Source organism: Cydia strobilella, chromosome 9 (genome assembly GCF_947568885.1).
Source record: "Cydia strobilella chromosome 9, ilCydStro3.1, whole genome shotgun sequence".
NCBI lineage: Eukaryota > Metazoa > Arthropoda > Insecta > Lepidoptera > Tortricidae > Cydia > Cydia strobilella.
This window is the reverse complement of record NC_086049.1, coordinates 6337319-6357561: the sequence shown is the minus strand read 5'-3', so window position 1 is coordinate 6357561 and position 20243 is coordinate 6337319. Positions and strand designations below refer to the sequence as shown.

The 20243-nt window shown below is 39.5% G+C and overlaps 3 protein-coding genes across 5 annotated transcripts in view; 2 read left to right on the top strand and 1 right to left on the bottom strand.

The window, feature by feature from the left end:
* The first annotated feature begins 1141 nt into the window (after window positions 1-1141).
* On the top strand, window positions 1142-16156 carry LOC134744198 (WD repeat-containing protein 13-like). Its single transcript, XM_063677918.1, has 11 exons — window positions 1142-1361; window positions 1478-1533; window positions 3133-3252; window positions 3902-4012; window positions 4470-4623; window positions 4779-4945; window positions 5432-5492; window positions 6006-6088; window positions 6565-6728; window positions 15141-15340; window positions 15706-16156. The coding sequence occupies exons 1-11, from the start codon at window positions 1280-1282 to the stop codon at window positions 15804-15806; spliced, it is 1299 nt and encodes a 432-aa protein (XP_063533988.1). The 5' UTR covers window positions 1142-1279; the 3' UTR covers window positions 15807-16156.
* Window positions 12255-13868, top strand: LOC134744191 (uncharacterized). Its single transcript, XM_063677910.1, has 3 exons — window positions 12255-12529; window positions 12617-12817; window positions 12913-13868. Exons 1-3 carry the CDS (start codon window positions 12261-12263, stop codon window positions 13076-13078), a joined length of 636 nt encoding a protein of 211 aa, XP_063533980.1. The 5' UTR covers window positions 12255-12260; the 3' UTR covers window positions 13079-13868.
* Window positions 16157-16379: 223 nt separating the features above from the next.
* LOC134744166 (uncharacterized) overlaps window positions 16380-20243 on the bottom strand; it is a 68768-nt gene continuing 64904 nt past the window's right edge. For all 3 annotated transcript variants that reach the window (XM_063677872.1, XM_063677874.1, XM_063677873.1), the window contains one exon: window positions 16380-20091. In XM_063677872.1, coding sequence (XP_063533942.1) covers window positions 19304-20091 — 788 coding nt within the window. In that variant the 3' untranslated portion in view covers window positions 16380-19303. The remainder of the gene's footprint in view (window positions 20092-20243) is intronic.

The following is a 20243-nucleotide window of genomic DNA, read 5'->3' as shown; positions in this document are numbered from 1 at the left end:
TGGTTTTATCGCGGAAAGGGTTGTCCGGTCCCTGGTGCCTAGTCAAAGAACGCCGCCGTCGCCGCCGACGATCGCTCGGATTCGAAGTAATGTGTGCTTTATGAACAAGGTAGACGACTTAAATTAGCACGCTTATATGCTAAAAGGGAAACCCTTTATAAGGCTAACCCTTATAAGCAATATGCAAGGTGTTGGTGAGCGGATGATAAGGGTTTTTTAAGGGTATTTGGGCTACCGATTACTCAAATGTGGTAGCTTTATATAAGGGTTTTTAAAAGCAAAACAAAGGGTTTCGTCTGGTAAAGGGTATAGTGAGTTAAGCCTTATGCAATACCCTTATAAAACCCCGATAAGGGATAGCGGGCCGGTCCCTGAAGTAAATGAAGCGAGGTAGTAAATGTATGTCTATACTTATTCTTTACTTATTTCCAAATATTATAACTTCGTTGCGTTAGCAGATCTCTGGTAAGTAAGTACCTAATGAGTCTAATAACATATACTAATCTATGCTCCTGTCTGTGGCCGGTGGCCGATGTCGCTAGCTAGGCTAGCAAGGTGTCACCTCGGCTTGCAAAATAACTTAGAAAATAATGAGATATTATGGAAATTTTATAATATTTGCCGTAAATGGGTGAGCTTTGATAGCCTTGTTAGCATTAGAGCGATTGACCGGTATTAGGTAGTTTTAGGTAAAATTATAGTAGCTTTATAAAAGTTATTAAATGAAAAATATTTATTTGAGGAACAAAACAGTAACAATTAAACAAAAATATTGATGAAAAGGCACTAAGGCTCTTTCCTACCGCGAACCACGTTCGACGTGTTGCCTCTCTGACGCACTTGTAAATTTGTACGTAAGTGTGAGAGGGAGGCCACACGTCGATCGTAGTTAGCGGTAGACCTTCAGTAACCCTAAAGGACCCTCCACACTCATACGCGAATCACGGCGCGAAGCCGCAAACGCGAGTGTGGAGTCGATTTCGCGCATGAGTGTGGAGGGCCCTTAAGAAAATCCCATCTTGCTGTTGGTAAGCAGGGTGGACTGTTTCAGATATATTTAAAATCGCTAGTTGACCAAAATGACGTTGTCACTGTCGTCCGTCAGAAGAACGGAAATGTCATTACATTAATGTCATATTTGCTGTGTTGTGTCCCTTATTTCGATTTGTTTTTATTTATTTTCACAACTTATTTAGGAATTAAATCATTGTAATAACACTATGAATTGAAAAAATTGTCATATCACATTCTAGAAAACAGTCAAAATAAATTAATAAACATGGCAGCAGCGTTTCAACAACAAATATTTGCTTTAGACGCTCGCTTCAATGCTTACAGAGCTCCGAATAATCCCAACTTCAGTAAGATACATTTATTAATCATTAATACTGTACTAATATCATTTATGTAAAGACACTTGAATATGACAGATATTGGAATACTTGTTGTACAGATACTTTTGTTCTCATGTTTACAGAAACCTTATACATACGAAGACGCAGTCAATTGCTGAGAGAGAATGCTAAATTCAAAGTAAGTTACATAGAGTCTGGGGTCCATCTTGTAACTTTATTCTTAGATTGGTACAGGCACATTTTTTTTACAAAATATACTGTCCCTTCAAATTTGAGAGGAAACTGGGCATAATTGGGGCTAATCTAAATCTCACACAATGTATATCTTCATCATATAAAATTATACTCAGACAATAAAATGACCAGACAAATTACTGACAAACTTAAACCTATAAATCAGGGGTTGGCAACCTTTTAGGAGCCAAGGGCCACATAGTAGTTAACGAAGTTGATGCGGGCTGCACTTTGTTAATATTTATGACTTTATGAGGTATTGTCGTTTGTCAAAACTACATACAAAATAGCCAGTGAGGCTCACGGGCCACAAGTGAGAGGTTCACGGGCCTGTTGCCGACCCCTGCTATAAATTAATTATACTTAATATGTAAGTTCTAAGAAGCACTATTAAGAGCCATTTTTGGATCAAATAGCCTACAATTCTCAGGACTTTCTAAGAACTGGAGATGATTTCTAATTATTTATACTGATTTAATTAGTTATATGGACATACAAATAAGAAAAACAAAACGGCTAAGTAAAGTTGTCTTTATACTTAACGATACAGTCTTTAATCTATAAATTTATTTAATTAAAACACACACATATAAAAAAAAAACTACATATAAACTAAACAAATTAAAACTAAACTAACATTAAAATAAAACTACTTTAAAATTTAAATATTAATTTAGATAAAAACACACCTATGAAAGGTCCCCCAAGTCTGTCCCCTGCGGAAGGGTGCCCATGAGGCTGGCTACATTACCCCGCTGGATGGCTATGCCTATTCTTTGGCCTAGAATAACAATAATAATACAAATAAGAACTTCAAGGAAAACAGATTTGACAAAGAATTTTCCATTGAAATGTTCTTGGAATTTATTTGAAAACAGACACAGGCTGTTATCAAGCCACAAACAAACAAACACTGAATTTTTTAGTACTTAGTAGTTAATAGATAAGCACTTACTGGGAAATCAAGATGGCATTTCAAGTTCATATTAATTGTTTTTTGTTCAAATACTATAATAACAATTATCTTGCTAGAGTACTTACTGACTCCCGGAATGTGCTGGCATAAACAAGGATTTCATACAAATTAGAATTGTGTATGTGGACGAGTTAAATATGTTGCTTTAGCTTTAAGCATAAATATTTAGTTTTACTGTTTGCTCCATTCGATTTTTGTTTTATCTTTTTCTATACATAGTTTTCTTTTTACCCGACTGCCAAAGGAGGAGGGTAATGTTTTTTAAAATATACATTTGTGGTCTGTGTCGTAACATTCTGGCTATAAATAACTTTTAAATAACACAATACCAAAGGAGACATAAAAACGGGACCCTATTACTGAGACTCCTCTGTCCGTCTGTCACCAGGCTGTATCTCATGAACCGTGATAGCTAGACAGTTGAAATTTTCACATATGATGTATTTCTGTTGCCACTATAACAACAAATACTAAAAAGTATGGAACCCTCGGTGGGCGAGTCCGACTCGCACTTGTCCTGTTTTTTTTTTACTCATTTTGTATTTGTGGTTATGTGTTGTATTGTAGGACATAGAGACAATAAAGAAGTACCTCCACATCCGGAGCCAGCTGCTGCAGCGCCGCTATGGTGTCCAGGACAATATATCAATCAGCTCAGCTTCCTCACGCCAAAGATCTAGTAGTAAGGTACAGTACTTACATTATAAACCTTGAAAGAAAAATAATGCTCTGGGGGTTTTCAAGGTCTAGGTATGCTATCTGAGCAAAATATATAATAATAATTTAAAATATTCACTGCCAAGACTGGAACACAAATGGAATTCTTTGCACAGTGTTAATCTTCAGCCACCCAATGTGCATTATAATTTGTGGTATTTTCTATAAAAAGGGAGCTTATTGTCGATGGCGTTTACGTTATTATTAACGATCCTCCGATATAAATACAATGCCGCGCGACGCTGTGCGGCGTAAGCGCCATCGACAATAAGGTCCCTTTTCATAGAAAATGCCCCATTTACACTATGTTTCAATGGAAGGTCAACCTCATTAAATTTTCTAACAAATTGGGAACAAATCGAATTATTTTATTAAATATTTTGATTTGTGTTTTTTAAGTAGTCACACTACTATATATAAATTAAAAACTGTAATAGATGACATATATTACAGTTTTTAAATTAAATTTAACCCAATTAATAGGTAATAAAAATAGATCCAAACTTCCCTAGCAGATTTTTTTAAAGAGTAAATATTATATATAAATTAAACTATTTTCGGGTTGGTAAATGTTCACATAACTTTTAACTTTAAATATTTTTTCTGTGAAAAATTCCAGGCTAGTCTGGCGCTTGATGACTTCCCACAGAGCTCCAACAACAAGAAGAAAAATGAAATGTCAATATCAGAGAACTATGCATTCACTGGAGTACACCATATTTTTGACCAGGTCAGAAAAGCACAGTTATTTTTTGATAATTATAATTCATTGCTTAAACATAAATATGTATTTATTGCAGTCTTTATAAACTACACCCGATTGTTACGTTGTTGAAAACTTGACTGCCATAATCACTCGTGTTTAATATTAATCCTTTATACTCTTTTATTTATAGGGCACACTTCGATTGTATATAGCAAAAATGACCACCCACCGTTTTTATATATGTATTTTTTATGCAGTGTTTTTAGGACTTGAAGGAGGCGATGAAGCATGAATCGTGTATTTCTTTTATCTCGACCGTTACCTTTAACAGTTAAAATTAAGAAAAGTAAACCTTCATGCATTTCAATAAAGTTTACTATTGCGTGCTATATAAAATAGTCGTAGCCATCACCTTTAGGTAAAATACCTTTTGAAACATGAAATCAATTTCAATAACCAATACTTTTTTTTTTAATTTCAGCACTCAGAGCAAGTGAGCGTAGTGAAGTTCGCCAACAACGACCGTTCTAAATTAGCTTGTGCGTCACACGACGGCTCCGTGTCCATCTGCGACGTGACGGCGTCCCCGCCGCGCGTCAGCTTCGTGCTGGAGGGACACACGCAGCCCGTCACAGGTGACTAGCGGCGGAATGTGCTTTGTTACTAGAAAAGACGGCATATTTGAAAAATGTATAGGCGCTAAGGACTGACATGTCCGCCACCCCCTTAGACCGCAAAGAAGCACAGTGTCTCGTGTCTCGTTTACACCCCGTATGCATGTACTGTACAGGCTGCGACTGGTCGGCGTCGAACGAGCTGGTGGTGTCGGTGGGGCTGGACGGGCTGCTGGTGGTGTGGGACGTGTCGCGGCGCGTGCGCCTGCGCGCCGTGCGGGACCAGCTGCGCGCGCCGCTGCTCGCCGTCGCTTTCCAGCCCGCCAACAATAATATGGTCATTGTATCCTTTTGTGCACTTACCCATGTTTTCAAATGAGCTTTTTTTATTATTATTTAAGTATATATGATCCTAGAGTGTCCCACTGCTGAGCAAAGGCCTCCCTCCTTCCTTTCTACGTATCCCAGTCGCGGCGCACACCCCCCCACTTCCTCGACCTCCTAATGCACGGAATTGGCGCGCATTGTAACCAATTATTATTGGTTTTTTCTTTAATTTCCTATGTGCATTACATGGCGAATCTGCCGCGCTGTGCTGTGCTGTGCTTATTTACAGTCCATTAAAAAGAGATGTATGAAAGGTGCTCCCAATATCAAAACTGTTTCGGTATGACTTACCTACATAATTTTCCTTTGGATAGTATGGCTAAATGATGATAAAACATCCTGTATAAAGTCTGATTAATAATTAGCAATTATGTAATGAAGCATTTATGTAATCGTACTGTAATGTGAATTGCTTTGTAATTCCTTAACCCCAAGTAACCAGGCAGGAAATGCGAAGGGGATGGTGGAAGTGCTGAACGTGTCCACAGGAATATACCCGAGAGGTGAGATATGCCATTACAAATATTTATCATTGTACCTACTTAGATACAGCGTGATTAACCAACAGGTAGAAGATATCAGAAACTGTGAGGGAGCTAAATGGAACTATAAGATCCATCTTGGCATTCAATGATGATTTTTAACTCCCGACGCAAAAAAAGGGATGTTATATGTTCGACGGCAATGTCTGTCTGATGTCTGTCCGTGGCATCGTAGCTCTCCAACGGATGGACTGATTTCGATGCGTTTTTTTGGGTGAAAGCGAGTTTCCTCACGGTGGTTTTTAGCTATGTTTGATAGAAGTCGGTCCAACAGTTTGAAGTGTCAGCGCTTTTTCAAAATGATGTTAGGCATTTTTGGCATAAAATGAATAGTTTTTGGTGAATAAAGCGTAGTCTACGCTATATCCAACAAAACGTAGGGTTTTTCAATTTTTTATTTAATAGTTATGAATTTATTTGATGAAGTTTGAAATGGGTTTGGGCAGGTTACAGGTTACGTAATAATGTTTTCAGGCGGGAGCAGCATTCTGGGCGGACGAGTGCTTTCGATAGCTTGCGAATCGAGCGGACGAATGTTTTGGGCTGCTAACGACAAGGTACGTTCTATGTCACTTCTATCAAGTCACACATATCACAGCTTTGTAAATTTACCGCAGCAGAATACCTACAGCAGCAGAATTAGTTAAGCGGGTGAGTTGGTTAAAATGACCTACCACGCTCTTATTTACTTAACGATAGTGTTTTGTCCATTTTGAGAACCTTGCCTGCTGAGCAACTTCTTCAGCTGATTGTACCCAATAGACTATACGCTTTACGGTTCATTTGCGTTGACATTTTACTTGGCCGTATTTGTCAAATATCAGTACACTCTGACCATGCTAACTTTACACAAACATGGCAGTAAGAATTCATACATATCCCATATCTCTCAAAGCTCCATACTCGACGCAGCACTTGGCTTAACAACTTAGCGTGGTCCGACTCTAACCTAGCATTCCGTATCTTCATATAGAAAAGCAAAATACACTGGAGAATTAAAACATTTACTGTCAAATCGGTGGTATTTTTGCAGGGCGTGATAGTGAGCTACCGTCTGGAGGGCGCCGGGGGAGCGCTGAGCAAGTTGCGCCGCTGCTGCGTAGACGGCGCCGTGTCCTGCCTCAGCTGGAGCCCCTGGCTGGCGCGCCATCCCGCGCTGCTCGCCAGCGTGGCCACCGACACGCTCTACCTGTTCAGGTAGGTCTTGTCTGAGCAAGATGCGCCGCTGCTGCGTGGACGGCGCCGTGTCCTGCCTCAGCTGGAGCCCCTGGCTGGCGCGCCATCCCGCGCTGCTCGCCAGCGTGGCCACCGACACGCTCTACCTGTTCAGGTAGGTCTTGTCTGAGCAAGATGCGCCGCTGCTGCGTGGACGGCGCCGTGTCCTGCCTCAGCTGGAGCCCCTGGCTGGCGCGCCATCCCGCGCTTCTCGCCAGAGTGGCCACCGACACACTCTACCTGTTCAGGTAGGTCTTGTCTGAGCAAGATGCGCCGCTGCTGCGTGGACGGCGCCGTGTCCTGCCTCAGCTGGAGCCCCTGGCTGGCGCGCCATCCCGCGCTGCTCGCCAGCGTGGCCACCGACACGCTCTACCTGTTCAGGTAGGTCTTGTCTGAGCAAGATGCGCCGCTGCTGCGTGGACGGCGCCGTGTCCTGCCTCAGCTGGAGCCCCTGGCTGGCGCGCCATCCCGCGCTTCTCGCCAGAGTGGCCACCGACACACTCTACCTGTTCAGGTAGGTCTTGTCTGAGCAAGATGCGCCGCTGCTGCGTGGACGGCGCCGTGTCCTGCCTCAGCTGGAGCCCCTGGCTGGCGCGCCATCCCGCGCTTCTCGCCAGAGTGGCCACCGACACACTCTACCTGTTCAGGTAGGTCTTGTCTGAGCAAGATGCGCCGCTGCTGCGTGGACGGCGCCGTGTCCTGCCTCAGCTGGAGCCCCTGGCTGGCGCGCCATCCCGCGCTGCTCGCCAGCGTGGCCACCGACACGCTCTACCTGTACAGGTAGGTCTTTTAGGTAGCTAAGGCGTGCTGGGCAGGGATCTCGTACCTGAATTTTGCCTTTGGCTGTTAAAATGGGGACCGAACTGTTGTAATAATTGAGATGACCCCCGATAAACTCCGCACTGCAGACCGCTGTAAACAACTTACAGTCTTCTTCAGCCGAGACGTAACAAGCTTTACTTGTAGAAAATTCATTGTTACCCTGCTGTGCGCTGTACCCTGCGTTAAACTTAGGTAAATTATTCACTATTACGAGGGGAGGTACAAATATTCGCGGAATGAAGTATTTGCAAATTAAATAAAACAATAGAAGTATTTTCTTTTTTAATATATTTACCCTCGAGTTAATGCATTTTTCAGATCGACTAATTAATTTATGTAGAGACCATCGAAAATATTTCGAATGCCCTCAAAATGAGGCGAAATAGCCTCCTTCACTTCTTCATTGTCGCAAAATTTATTTCCTCGTAGTTCTTTTTAGGGTTCCGTACCTAAAGGGTAAAAACGGGACCCTATTACTAAGACTCCTCTGTCCGTCTGTCTGCTGTCACCAGGCTGTATCTAATGAACCATGATAGCTAGAGTTGAAATTTTCACAGATGATGTATTTCTGTTGCCGCTATAACAACAAATACTAAAAACAGAATAAAATAAATATTTAAGTTGGGCTCCCATAAAACAAACGTGATTTTTTGCCGTTTTTATAGATATAGAGAGACGGAACCCTTCGTGCCAAAATGTTTAAACTACTCGTTTATAACCTCAGCACTACCTAGTTTATTCAAATCCCGAAATATAAAAGGCAGCCCTCGTATTGTAGCGTCGTAGGTACAATGAATGAAACGACCATTTGGAAAGCTTTATAGTCTTTACTGAACACTAAACAGCGGCCTGGCACATATTAGATACTACATAAACGATTTCTCTATTTTGTTTTGTGTGATATAATAGCACGTTTTTCCCTAGCTGTCTCGTTATTTTCTTGTGTTTTTTTTAATGTAGAAAAATGTCATATTAGTGTATTATATAGCTGTAACAGAAGATGTAAATAATAGTTCATTATGAGCTCTACATTTTGATATTAAAATTTCATTTTCCGAAAAATGTGACTAGACATGTTCTTTCCGTAGACCCTTCAAATAGGGTCGACCGCGAATGTCCACTGTCCCTACGGTAATTCCTAAAAGCGACTTCATTTGTTTGTGAGATCTGACAATGTGTAAAGAAGCAGCTAATAAAGTTGACTATGGTTGTTTTGATTGGAAATTAAATGTCGGACACTCCATATGGACCGCGAGCCAGGCGCAAATTTCGTCAGTCATCGCCTCCCGGGCGAAAACTCGTATAGCGGTTAACGGCTATGTATGATGAACCCTCGTGAACGTCAGCTGCCGCTCCGTTGGTGAGTTGAGAAATGGCAGCTTCCGAAACGCGTAACACGGTCTTTCCACCGCGATACAACCGGCTGACAATTTGTTTTATTAACAATAGCATCTAAACTATCATCTGACAAAGTATCAAACGGGAGGAGATAACGCCGATGCCTAAAAATAATTTTCTTTTTTACATGTTCATGTGACCAGCTGACGGTCTTTCCACAGCGATACAATCGGCTGACGATTTTGTTTATTCACAATAGCATCTAAACTATCATCTGACAAAGTATCAAGCGGGAGGCGACGACAAAAAATTTTTTATAGACTTTATTTGCTGCCATTCCTCAACCCACCAACGGAGCGGCAGCTGACGTTCACGAGGGTTCATCATACATAGCCGTTAACCACTATACGAGTTTTCGCCCGGGAGGCGATTGGTCATGGAAATCTGTTCGTGGCCCGCGGTCTAATAGAATGTGAGTGTCCTAAATCTAAGAAGAGAATGCCTTGAAAAATGAGTTTTACTTGTGATATTGATTAAATAGATGAAAATAATAAAGGGGATTTCATATAATGCGTGTTTCCCAGTGTTGGCCGAACGTTAATTACAATTAACCATTAACCAGTACAAATTGAACCGTGAACCATAACGGACGGTTACAGTTAGTTAGTTAGTTAATTGCATTAACGTTTCGGCCAACACTGGTGTTTCCTTCGATATATCTATGCTTGTAGTATTGAATTCAGAGAAAAGGCAAATAGAAATAAGTGATGAGGCATGATTGTTAACTGCAAGCGCGGCCTCATCACCTGCGTGCAGCGGGCGGTGAGAGCGCGCCACCGATGTCGTATGTCGTCTTGGAGGATATAACCAAACGGAGTAGCCATTTACATATGGCTATTTTTATTTTTACGTTACGTATACATTTGACGTGCCCCTTCCCCGCAAAAATCGGCAGACTGTTTTGTACAGAAAATTACAGACTTGGCGTCTCCATTTGGTTATATCCACTAAGTATATCATCAAAAAATCAAATCACTCAAAATCAGAACGTTATAATTATAGTTGGTCAAGCAAATCTTGTCAGTAGAAAAAGGCGCGTAATTCAAATTTTCTATGGGACGATATCCCTTCGCGCCTACATTTTTTAAATTTGCCGCCTTTTTCTACTGACAAGATTGCTTCACCAACTATAGTTGGTCAAACCAAATTGGCAGTAAATAAGAACCAAAAAAACTATACTCATCCTCTTTTTTTGGGTGCCAGTACTAGTGTAAGATGAAGATAGTATCTTAGTATGATTATCTCTGTCTATGTTTGAAATGAGACAAACTAATATATATATAAGTTAATCTATGCTCAGAACTAGGAAGGAGATGCACTTAGGTTGGTATTCCGATTGTCCAATGTCTTGATCCAATGTGCATTGCGTCTCACTCTCTCACTAAGCAAAATGTGAGATGCAAATACACATTGGACAAAGAAATTGGACAGGTGGAATTAGAATGCCACCCTTAGCTATGTCTTCTTTCGTGCAACTGTCTATAACAAACGAAAAAAAGAACGAGACATTATAAGAAAAATATCACACTTGTTTCGCAGTGTGTAATCACCATTAGATGGCATGGCTCGATTCAATCTTGAAACTAAATATTTCGATTAAGATTTGTGTTCTGGCAACACTAGTCTGTAGTGTAGTGTGTCAAATGGTCAGTTCAGTTCGCATACTTATTTATTTACTTCAGTTAATTTTAACCTAAATTCCCTTCAAATTATCAGTTAAAATCAAGATATTAAAGTATAAAAATGGCGAGTAGTAGACTGGAAAGAATAGGCACAATTATCACAAGGTATTTATATTTCAATTCTACTATTGAGTTCATATATATATAGTTGGTCAAGCAAATCTTGTCAGTAGAAAAAGGCGCGAAATTCAAATTTTCTATGGGACGCTAACATTTCGAGCCTACATTTTTAGGGTTCCGTAGCCAAATGGCAAAAAACGGAACCCTTATAGATTCGTCATGTCTGTCTGTCTGTCTGTCCGTCCGTATGTCACAGCCACTTTTCTCTGAAACTATAAGAACTATACTGTTGAAACTTGGTAAGTAGATGTATTCTGTAAACCGCATTAAGATTTTCACACAAAAATAAAATAAAAAACAATAAATTTTGTGGGCTCCCCATACTTGGAACTGACACTCGAAAATTTTTTTTTCATCAAACCCATACGTGTATGGATAGGTCTTCAAAAATGATATTGAGGTTTCTAATATCATTTTTTTCTAAACTAAATAGTTTGCGCGAGAGACACTTCCAAACTGGTAAAATGTAAAATGTGTCTGTAACTTCTAAAATAAGAGAATGATAAAACTAGAGCGGTACTGTCATAGTAAATTTTGTAACCCCAGTAAATTCACTGCCATCTGTCGACACACTTTAAAACTAAAAATGAAGATTTATAAAAATACGATAGAATGTATTTAAATATAGATAAATGATTTTTTTTATTTGAATTAATTATTTTTATGATTTTGACCCATGTTCTTTCACTGATATGCGTTAAAATTGTTAAATAACAAACGAAACCGTTAACGCCATCTATACGACTGTAGGCCAAAACTAGTAGCGCCCTCTGAGCGAGAATCAAATTTTCTTGATTTTCGAGGCACGTTTTTTCCTTAGACTGTATCCATCTATTACGGAGTTATATCTATCTATCTTTGATAAAACTGAAAAAATATATGATGTACATTACCATGCAAACTTTCACCGAAAATTGGTTTGAACGAGATCTGGTAAGTAGTTTTTTTTAATACGTCATAAATCGTAAACAGCAATTTACCTTTCACTCACGTTTCGCATAAAAAATACATTGTTAAAATGATATAATGTAGGGAACCCTCGGTGCGCGAGTCCGACTCGCACTTGGCCGGTTTTTTAAATTTGCCGCTTTTTTCTACTGACAAGATTTGCTTGACCAACTAGTTTGTCAAAGGACTGTCTCATTTCAAACATAGACAGAGAAAATCATACTATCTTTGTCTTACACTAGTACTAGCACCCAAAAGAAAAGGATGAGTATAGTTTTTTATTGTTCTTATTTACTGACAATTTGGTTTGACCAACTATAATTCTGTTACCATTGTGAAGTACTTTTTCTTTTTTATTGTAATTTAAAATTCGAATGCCTATTATTTAAAAGTAAAAAGAGCGGGTAAACGTGCTTTTGGCGGGAAACAAAAAAAAGTTTTACGAGTATTCAGTATTCGTCGCCGTATTTCGTAAATTTGTACGATATAAGCAGATACTATTTGCTCTTTAACTAGTTTTGGTAAACTTAAGTGATTTAATAAAATGTCTAACGCAAAGAAAACTGGTAAATCAAAGTTCTTGGGGGATGATCTAAACGATTTAATAAATAAAAGCCAGTTTGTAAAAGAATCTCCTAAGACTGGACCTCAAAAGCGTAATAAATCAGCGGCACCAGCAATACAAGAAGATGACGTGTCCAGATTAATGATTGATCAACAAGTAAGCATGAAAAAAAGAAAGATCTCAGCATGTCAAGCATCTGAGACACCTCAGAAAGTGCGGGACGCAATTATGCAGCAAATAGAATCAAGGTAATAGTCATTTCTTTACAGTTTTGGCTTCTTTGGTAATTTACCTTTTCAATTACTTCTTGATTATAATCTACTATATTGTTTCAGACAACAATGTAATGATCTTATGCTAAACAACTTGTCAAATATTATAACGAAACTAGATGCTAATCAGGCACAGATGATAGAAAATCAAGATAAACTAGAGCAACTCACTGGAGCTCTATTGAAGTGCATTCAACAGTCTAGTGCTGCCCATAAGCAAAATCTGAAGTTGTTGTGGGACTTCCATGACACTTTTAAAAAGAGGTTAGTTTGTACTGAATTCTAGTTTTATGTAAATTCACAAAGGCAGTATTATCATTTTCTATAATATTTATCTATGTTATTGGTCATTATTTCAGATACGAGGAAATGAATGTTCTACATAAGGCAGAGAATGAAAAACTGAGTGAAGAAATAGAGGATGACCTTAAGAATTTGGAGCAGAAGTTAATTATGGAAACTAAGCGGAGTGGCTGGGACAATGTACGCAGAACGATTTTTCATGCTATGCAAAATGATTTGTAAACTGACAATATTCACAATGATTGCATTTTATATTTTAGAGACATTCTTAGTAGATTTTTTGTTAGAAGACTACTAAAAATGTGATTTCTGTTTTTAGAATAAAAAAACTAGCTGTTCAGTAGTTTTCTATTTCACAAACATTGTAAGAAGGTTTTAAGTTAGTAAAATATGAAAAAATGTGATTTCTGCTTGTACTGTTAATATTTTGGGTTATCTTTGTTTCTTTCACAGACATTTTTCCTACTAAGTGTTAGGTAACTTAATTATTTATAATTATATTATATTATTTCAAAGGAATAAGTACTTCTGTGGCATACCTACTTCCGTGAGAATCAGACATACTATCTCCGGCTAAAAATGTTATGTTTACAGAATCAACGTTTGTAATTTCTACATATTTATCTTAAAAATAATAAATCAGTAGGTTAGCAGCTCGATCATAAAACTGCGGCGCGCAAAGATTCACGGTTCGTGCGCGGTTATAAGTTTCAATTTTGCTTGCAGGCGGCGAATGTAGGTATAATTTTGTACCTAAATCTGGCTTTTGTGAAGGAGTGAATTTTCTGTACGGTAGTACTATTAGTTATTCTGTGATTGCACTGCACTTCAGTCACAGAATAACTAATAGTACCTTCAGTTGCTCTTTGTCTACATTGTTGCTCTAACGTCTTGAGTGTATTTTTTGTTCTAATAAATTTTATTTTAAAATAGGCTTTTATTTATCTTGCAGTGTTTGTATGAACCTATGTAGTTAGGTTGTCTTCAAAATTAGCAAACCACTTTTTGATCACTGAATTTACACACAACTTTGGAAACACTTCAAATTATTGTATTAAATATTTTTGATTTGTGTTTTAAGTAGTCACACTACTATATATAAATAATAATCTGGAATAGATGTCATATATTAAAGAAAAAGTGACGAAGGCCTCCAGTGGTGAAGGCCGGATTCGAACCGGCCTCTTTAGCAATCCGGGCTAACGCCTTGAACCCCTAGGCCACGTCACCACGGCGGAACCGGTCCCAATTTATTTTATTAAATATTTTTGATTTGTTCCCAAAGTTGTGTATAGATGGCAGCAGCAATCTCTATCGCTATATCGTAATGAGGGCTACCGCGTTTAATTTCGCCGCTAGGGGGCGCTAGTGTAGATGGAGGTCTTTCAAAATGTCAAATGCATAGAAGTTTTAGGAGTTTCAAGCTTTTTTATCGGAAATTTTCACTCCTTATTCATAATTGTGGTTAATCTTTGTCCATCTTTGATTAATCATGGTAAACAATAGATATACTATGTAGCTCAATAAATGTAAGTGGGTAAAAAAAAGTACCAACTAAAATATATGCAAAAATAAACGGGTTGAAAAAATGGCACATTTAGACGTTAAAATACCTTTGTGTATATTAGAACGTATTCATTTTATAAAAATAAGCATAGAAGAATTTTGAGATTTTTTTTCTGGACCTACATCTACAATGGTGCCAACTGGTGAGCACAAAAACGGTAGCCCTCATTTCGTAAGGACTTCGTATAGGAGGTGCAAGCGCGTACTGCTCGCCCTTAGAATTGGTCAAAAACGCCTAGTCTTAGTAAGATGGCATATACCACCGTCGTGGTATATAAAAAAAAATAGTCGAGAAATTGGGACCGGTTCCACCGTGGCGGGGTGGCCTATAGGGGTTCAAGGATTGCTAAAGACGCCGGTTCGAATCCGGCCTTTACCACTGGAGGGCTTCGTCACTGAATTAATGAATATTTCAAATAATGTAAATTACGGTTTTGAATATATATTTAACTTATTTTTTGAAAAGACATCACCCCAATTTATTTTAACACATTACAATAAGCTCATCCACCTCAGGTTTCGTCAAAACAGAACGTTCGTTTACACGTAAGTTATCTGCGGTTTTGAATTCACTTTTATAATTGTTTTTTTCTAAAGTTCTCATACCATAAGCAAAGAGGTTTTGTACCATTTTACTTCCTACTTCTTTTCGCGAATACCTTACCTATTTATTCTTGACTAAACATTTTTTATTTATTTAATTTAATATTATCCATAGGATCGCGGATCGCGACGGCACCTTGGCTCTAAAGAAGCGCTTCTCCACCATGCACCGCGAGCACAGCGTGAAGTCCACCTTCTGTCCTATCATGTCGTTCCGGCGTGGCGTGTGCGTGGTGACGGGGAGCGAAGATGCCACTGTATACTTCTTGGACATTGAAGGCACATCTAATCAGCCCGTAGTTAATAAGCTGCAAGGTTAGTACCAAGCCTGTAATGTTTATACGTACGTCACGTGCAGCATTCCTACTGTAATATTTGGAAGGTGAGTTCATGCCTTTATTTCATCTCTTATTATATTACATACTTGTATCTTCGCCTACGTTTTCTTTGGGTTATTTGATTTATATCTACTGATCAGTGGTATGAGAATCGTTATTGTAGGATTCGCATAATCAATGTGTTTTTCTTAGAGTGAAGAAGTTTGAACCTTCTTTACACAAGTTAGATTGCATATTTAAACGGCGCCGTCAACGCACGGCGCGATGCGAGGAAGGTTCAAATTTCTTTGGCGTGGCATTTCCGTGAGATAACCCTTATCGTAACGGGTGGTCGTGTTGCAGGGCACGCGTCGCCGGTGCTGGGCGTGAGCTTCAGCTACGACGAGAGCCTGCTGGCCACCAGCGACGCCTCCGGCCTCGTCATCATCTGGCGGCGACCCTGACTTCACGAACAATAACCGAGTACCTGGTCAACGTGACAACTATGACATGATTAATGACAGATGTAACGAAAAGTGACGTGATCATTTCCATACATTACTAAAGATTCGTTTATGTTGGCGTTCTCTACAAACATTTGGCACTTGGCTAGGTTCATGTGACATTCGGAAACTCATTCAATTGTTTACCTTATTCTCGTGCAATAAATTCCAAATTCAACTTTTTTTTTTTAATGTCACCTGTGGTTGTTATGAATTAGCCTGGAATTACCGATCTCTCCCACAGTTTGTAAACTAAACCGAGCCATTTCCAACACCATATTCGTTAGGAATTATATTTCCAGTTCCAAAAACCGAAAATAACAATGTTTAAAAATAGTAACGGAACTAAATAACAACTAAATATTATATTTAATACTTATGATAACATTGATAACTTATACATCTTTAACTATAACTACGTATTTAGCATTCCTGACTGATTGGACATTGAATCTCAAAAATGTATTAATTAGGTTGACATTATTTAATGTTATAAGAGAAGTTATATGTATTGTTTTAAATAAAAGGCATATATTGAGTTACGAGTTTTATTCATTATTTTTTTCTCCATAGAAATACTTTTAAAAGACAAGACAAAGTCACAATATGAAAACCTTCAACGTTCACATTCACGAAATACTGCGGACAGTTCATACAAATCAATAACAACTTACAAACAATAAATACCATCATTATTGGACAATTCATTCAATCAAATAATTCCTTGTTCTTTAGCGATGTAGTATAATGGAATCTGTCTAGAGATTTCGCAATACTTTCAGAATACTTCGACGCGAAACCTCCACTACATCATAACAAAATGGACTCCTACCGTATTTACAACTGTACATTAACGAAAACATTCTAAAACTGTAAAAATAATGTTCAGAACAATAAACGTGTCGTACAATACATAATTATAAGCAATAAAATTTCATATTAAAATTTTTTCCTTGGATCATTAAATTATATTTACATTGAGTAACTAAATAACTAAAACACCATGATATGGAAATGAGAAGAATTGCACATTAGGTTCACACTTGGACGTATTGCATATTATATTGATGTGTCGTGGGACCGGCGCGGGCGAGGCCTTTGTTCGAGTACAGTACAGCACAAGGTAGCCCATGCTCGAAATACCTTATTGCTTTAACAATAGAGACCATTTTAACACTGCATAACTAAGCTACTTTTGTTGCTGCTTGCACTAACTAAAACACACTTATCTAACCTCTCGCAAATAGGTGTCAAAGTTAGCCATTCATTTTTAACCTTAAGAAAAACAATAGGTTCTAATACACAGCACGGGCCGGTACCTAAACATACGCAGGTGTCAGTGACTGGATCAATAACATGTTGTATTAGTACACTAGATACATACGGCCAGTCCGCCGGCGCCGAATACGCAATAATCACCACAACTCTTTACATCTACTCCTACCTTATCTAATATAAATTTTCACTTAACTAAGAATTGGCTTTGTAACCTCAATTTTATACCGATATATTTAATTTAGATTTCATAATGTCGAGGTTCGATAGATGGAAGATGCGAATTCACTTGTGCGTGTGTGAAATCACCGTAAATGAAATAATTCAGACATTAAATAACTTAAGTCACGTTTGGGTCTCCGCTCTAGATTCTAATGAGATTCTGCCTCCAATCTGCGACTATGTTTAATAAATGGACTGACAGGCGAGTAAAATATAGGTAGTTTATAGTCTCCCAACTTTATAATATGGTTATTGAAACAACGATTTTAAATATACCTATATTTTACAGCATCTGAAACCTTCATCTCTCGCGCCACGAACGAAGCGTCTTTAAAGACACCATTATATTGTCATGAGATTAAGAGCCAGATATTTTTGAATTTTCGTCCGTGTAGAAATAGTTTCTGATGTTCCTTAATCATAGCATTCTCTTGACGTACCAAACGCAACTCTACACTATGTTAAAAATTAGAGTAACACTTTACGTATGAAAAATCTAGCAAGTATAAGAATGGGCTAAAACTTTACATAAATGGATAGGCCATCGTACTACAGTATTAAAATTAGGCTGCTTCATCACGGGACTGTAAACGTATCAAAGCACTTATATTAGATACTGCCGGTTATTTGTACCTTACATCTGTAGTCTCCCTAAAATATTGTTGGTATTTAGCATTCATACAAAATGCTAGTGGACGTAGCTTTAGATTGGCTAAATTACAAATATCGTTAAATTGTACGCAGTGGTCATATCAGATATCAGATGAGTCAAATTGACATTCTAAGTTCATTGTTTCGGCGAATGTCAAGTGAAACTATTGATTATTTACTTTTGTTGGCGACGCGACGATAAGAAAACATTTACACAGTTACTTTGAACTGATTAGCTAATTAATTCGTATTTATTTACCAACAAACGGGGTTCAGTAAACGTCGCCGAACATATCTAGCTGGGAATATTCCAGGCATTCTGGACCCGATAAGATATCAAGTTGGGAACATTCCAGGCATTCTGGACTCGACTTCTATTGGGATCTAAATTGGTCTAGTTTTATATTAAGTATATAAGTACCTGCTTTGTAGGCTAATAACGGTTGTCTTTGGAACTTTTGTATAAACATTAGTGATAGTCATAATTTTTTTACAACAAATCGTATGAAAATTCGAATCATTTTTAAAATAAATGACATTTAAGGAGTGAACCTATTGATAATGAACATTTCTATCTCCATATTGCATAAATTAGCATTATTTAATGATGTTGTGATAAAGAAAATAATAATATGCCATTTCGACTAAAAGGTAGTCCAAATGGCATAAAATAACGCGTTCTTCGATATGTATTCAGTGAGGAACTAAACACTTGCGGACGTGACGGTCGCTTGCCCATATACAACATCTATTTCAATACAAATGGTTAAAAGGGTATATTTTCATGTATAAAAGATCTACTGTCTGAAACAGTCCAATGAGTTGAACTCTCCTAATGATCAATTAAATGTTTCTTCATGTTTGAGTCGACAATGCCAAGAGGGTAACGTTTTTCTAAGAATTACCGTTATACGCCTCGAGTTAACCGTTAACCTAGTCTTAGTAATACTATCAGCTAAAGTAACGATCGGACCATAGGCCTCGGAGCTATAACAATGTACGCCAGTGGCGCGGCGTAATCAATGTTTAGAACCCGAATCTTGCTAGGACCATTTTTTTCTACTTTCTACAAATTCATCGTCTTCCCAATCGTTCAAAGCTGTGTCTCATTAGAGGATACAAAACAAGTGGCCGGATATGTTAGAGCGAGGCAGACTGCTATGCCGCCCGCTCAGTTTCTTATTGAGTCGTTATGCTCGCGACCATAAGTCGAGCCACTTTCGCAGGTTTTAAAGAAAGTGAGTGATTTCCTCACGATCCAGGAACAATTTTGACGCCACGCCACCACTACGCTCGAAACGTAGCTATATCTAAGAAACGTTGGGGGTTTTGCGCTCCAGCGTGGCTTTAGCGCTGCTCTCTATGCCGGAATCCTCGTCCCCGCTGTCCAGCACCGTCCCCTCCCCGCGGACGGGCTCCTTCACGGGACTGGCCGCCTTCTCTCCGTCATCGGTCAGTATAATCTTCTGCTCCGGGTCGGGTCGAGGGAGGGTCTTGCCGAAGGTGGAGAAGGTCGGCTCCGGGGCGGGGACATCCTCGCAGTCGGGGACGGGCAGGGGGATGGGGAGGGAGCCGGCCACGACGGGGGTCTCGTCGGTCATGACGAGGGGGGTCGTGCCGGTTTCTGACCGCCTCTTGGGTTTATCGAGGACAAAGTTGAACACCCTGTTGTGTCTGGGCGAGGGTATGTGCGGGCTCGGCGGGAGGTCCAGCTTGAGCTTGTCGCGCGTGTGTCGCAGGCCGCCGAGGGCCTCGCCGCCGGGGGAGCTCGGGCTGACGGACTCGCTGGAGCTGCCGCTGTCCATGCTCCGCCACTGAGTGACGTCCTCGAGCTTCTTAGTTTTGAAGTCTTCATCCGTGGAGGTGGAGACGGGGGTGATGTCCTCGACGCCGGAATCCGGGGTGGTGAAGTCCAGCGAGGGCGTGCGCGTCTGCGGGAGGGGCGCCAGCGGGGAGGGCGGCGGGGGGAAGTCGTCGTCGGCGGGGAGGTCGAGGGGCTTGAGGCGCATGCCGGGGAAGAACTGGCTGGTGGTGGACATCACGCCGAGGCTCTCGAACGGACGGGCCGATGACGATATGAAGAAATCCTCATCGTAATCTGAAACAATAATCACAATAAAAAATATTTCTTCGAGATACGCGCGTCGAAAACAAACTGAATCAGAAGAAACCTGCGCATCGTGAGGGATCCTAGATCCCATTACAAAGACAAAGTTGTCCTACCGCGTAACACACTCTGCTTTTCACTTC

Coding starts and splice junctions, on each gene's coding strand:
- LOC134744198 (XM_063677918.1), top strand. CDS start 1,280: ATGGCAGCAGCGTTTCAACAACAAATATTTGCTTTAGACGCTCGCTTC. Junction 6,729..15,140: donor GACACGCTCTACCTGTTCAG/GTAGGTCTTGTC, acceptor TATTATCCATAG/GATCGCGGATCGCGACGGCA. Junction 15,341..15,705: donor CGTAGTTAATAAGCTGCAAG/GTTAGTACCAAG, acceptor GTCGTGTTGCAG/GGCACGCGTCGCCGGTGCTG.
- LOC134744191 (XM_063677910.1), top strand. CDS start 12,261: ATGTCTAACGCAAAGAAAACTGGTAAATCAAAGTTCTTGGGGGATGAT. Junction 12,530..12,616: donor ATGCAGCAAATAGAATCAAG/GTAATAGTCATT, acceptor ATATTGTTTCAG/ACAACAATGTAATGATCTTA. Junction 12,818..12,912: donor CATGACACTTTTAAAAAGAG/GTTAGTTTGTAC, acceptor TCATTATTTCAG/ATACGAGGAAATGAATGTTC.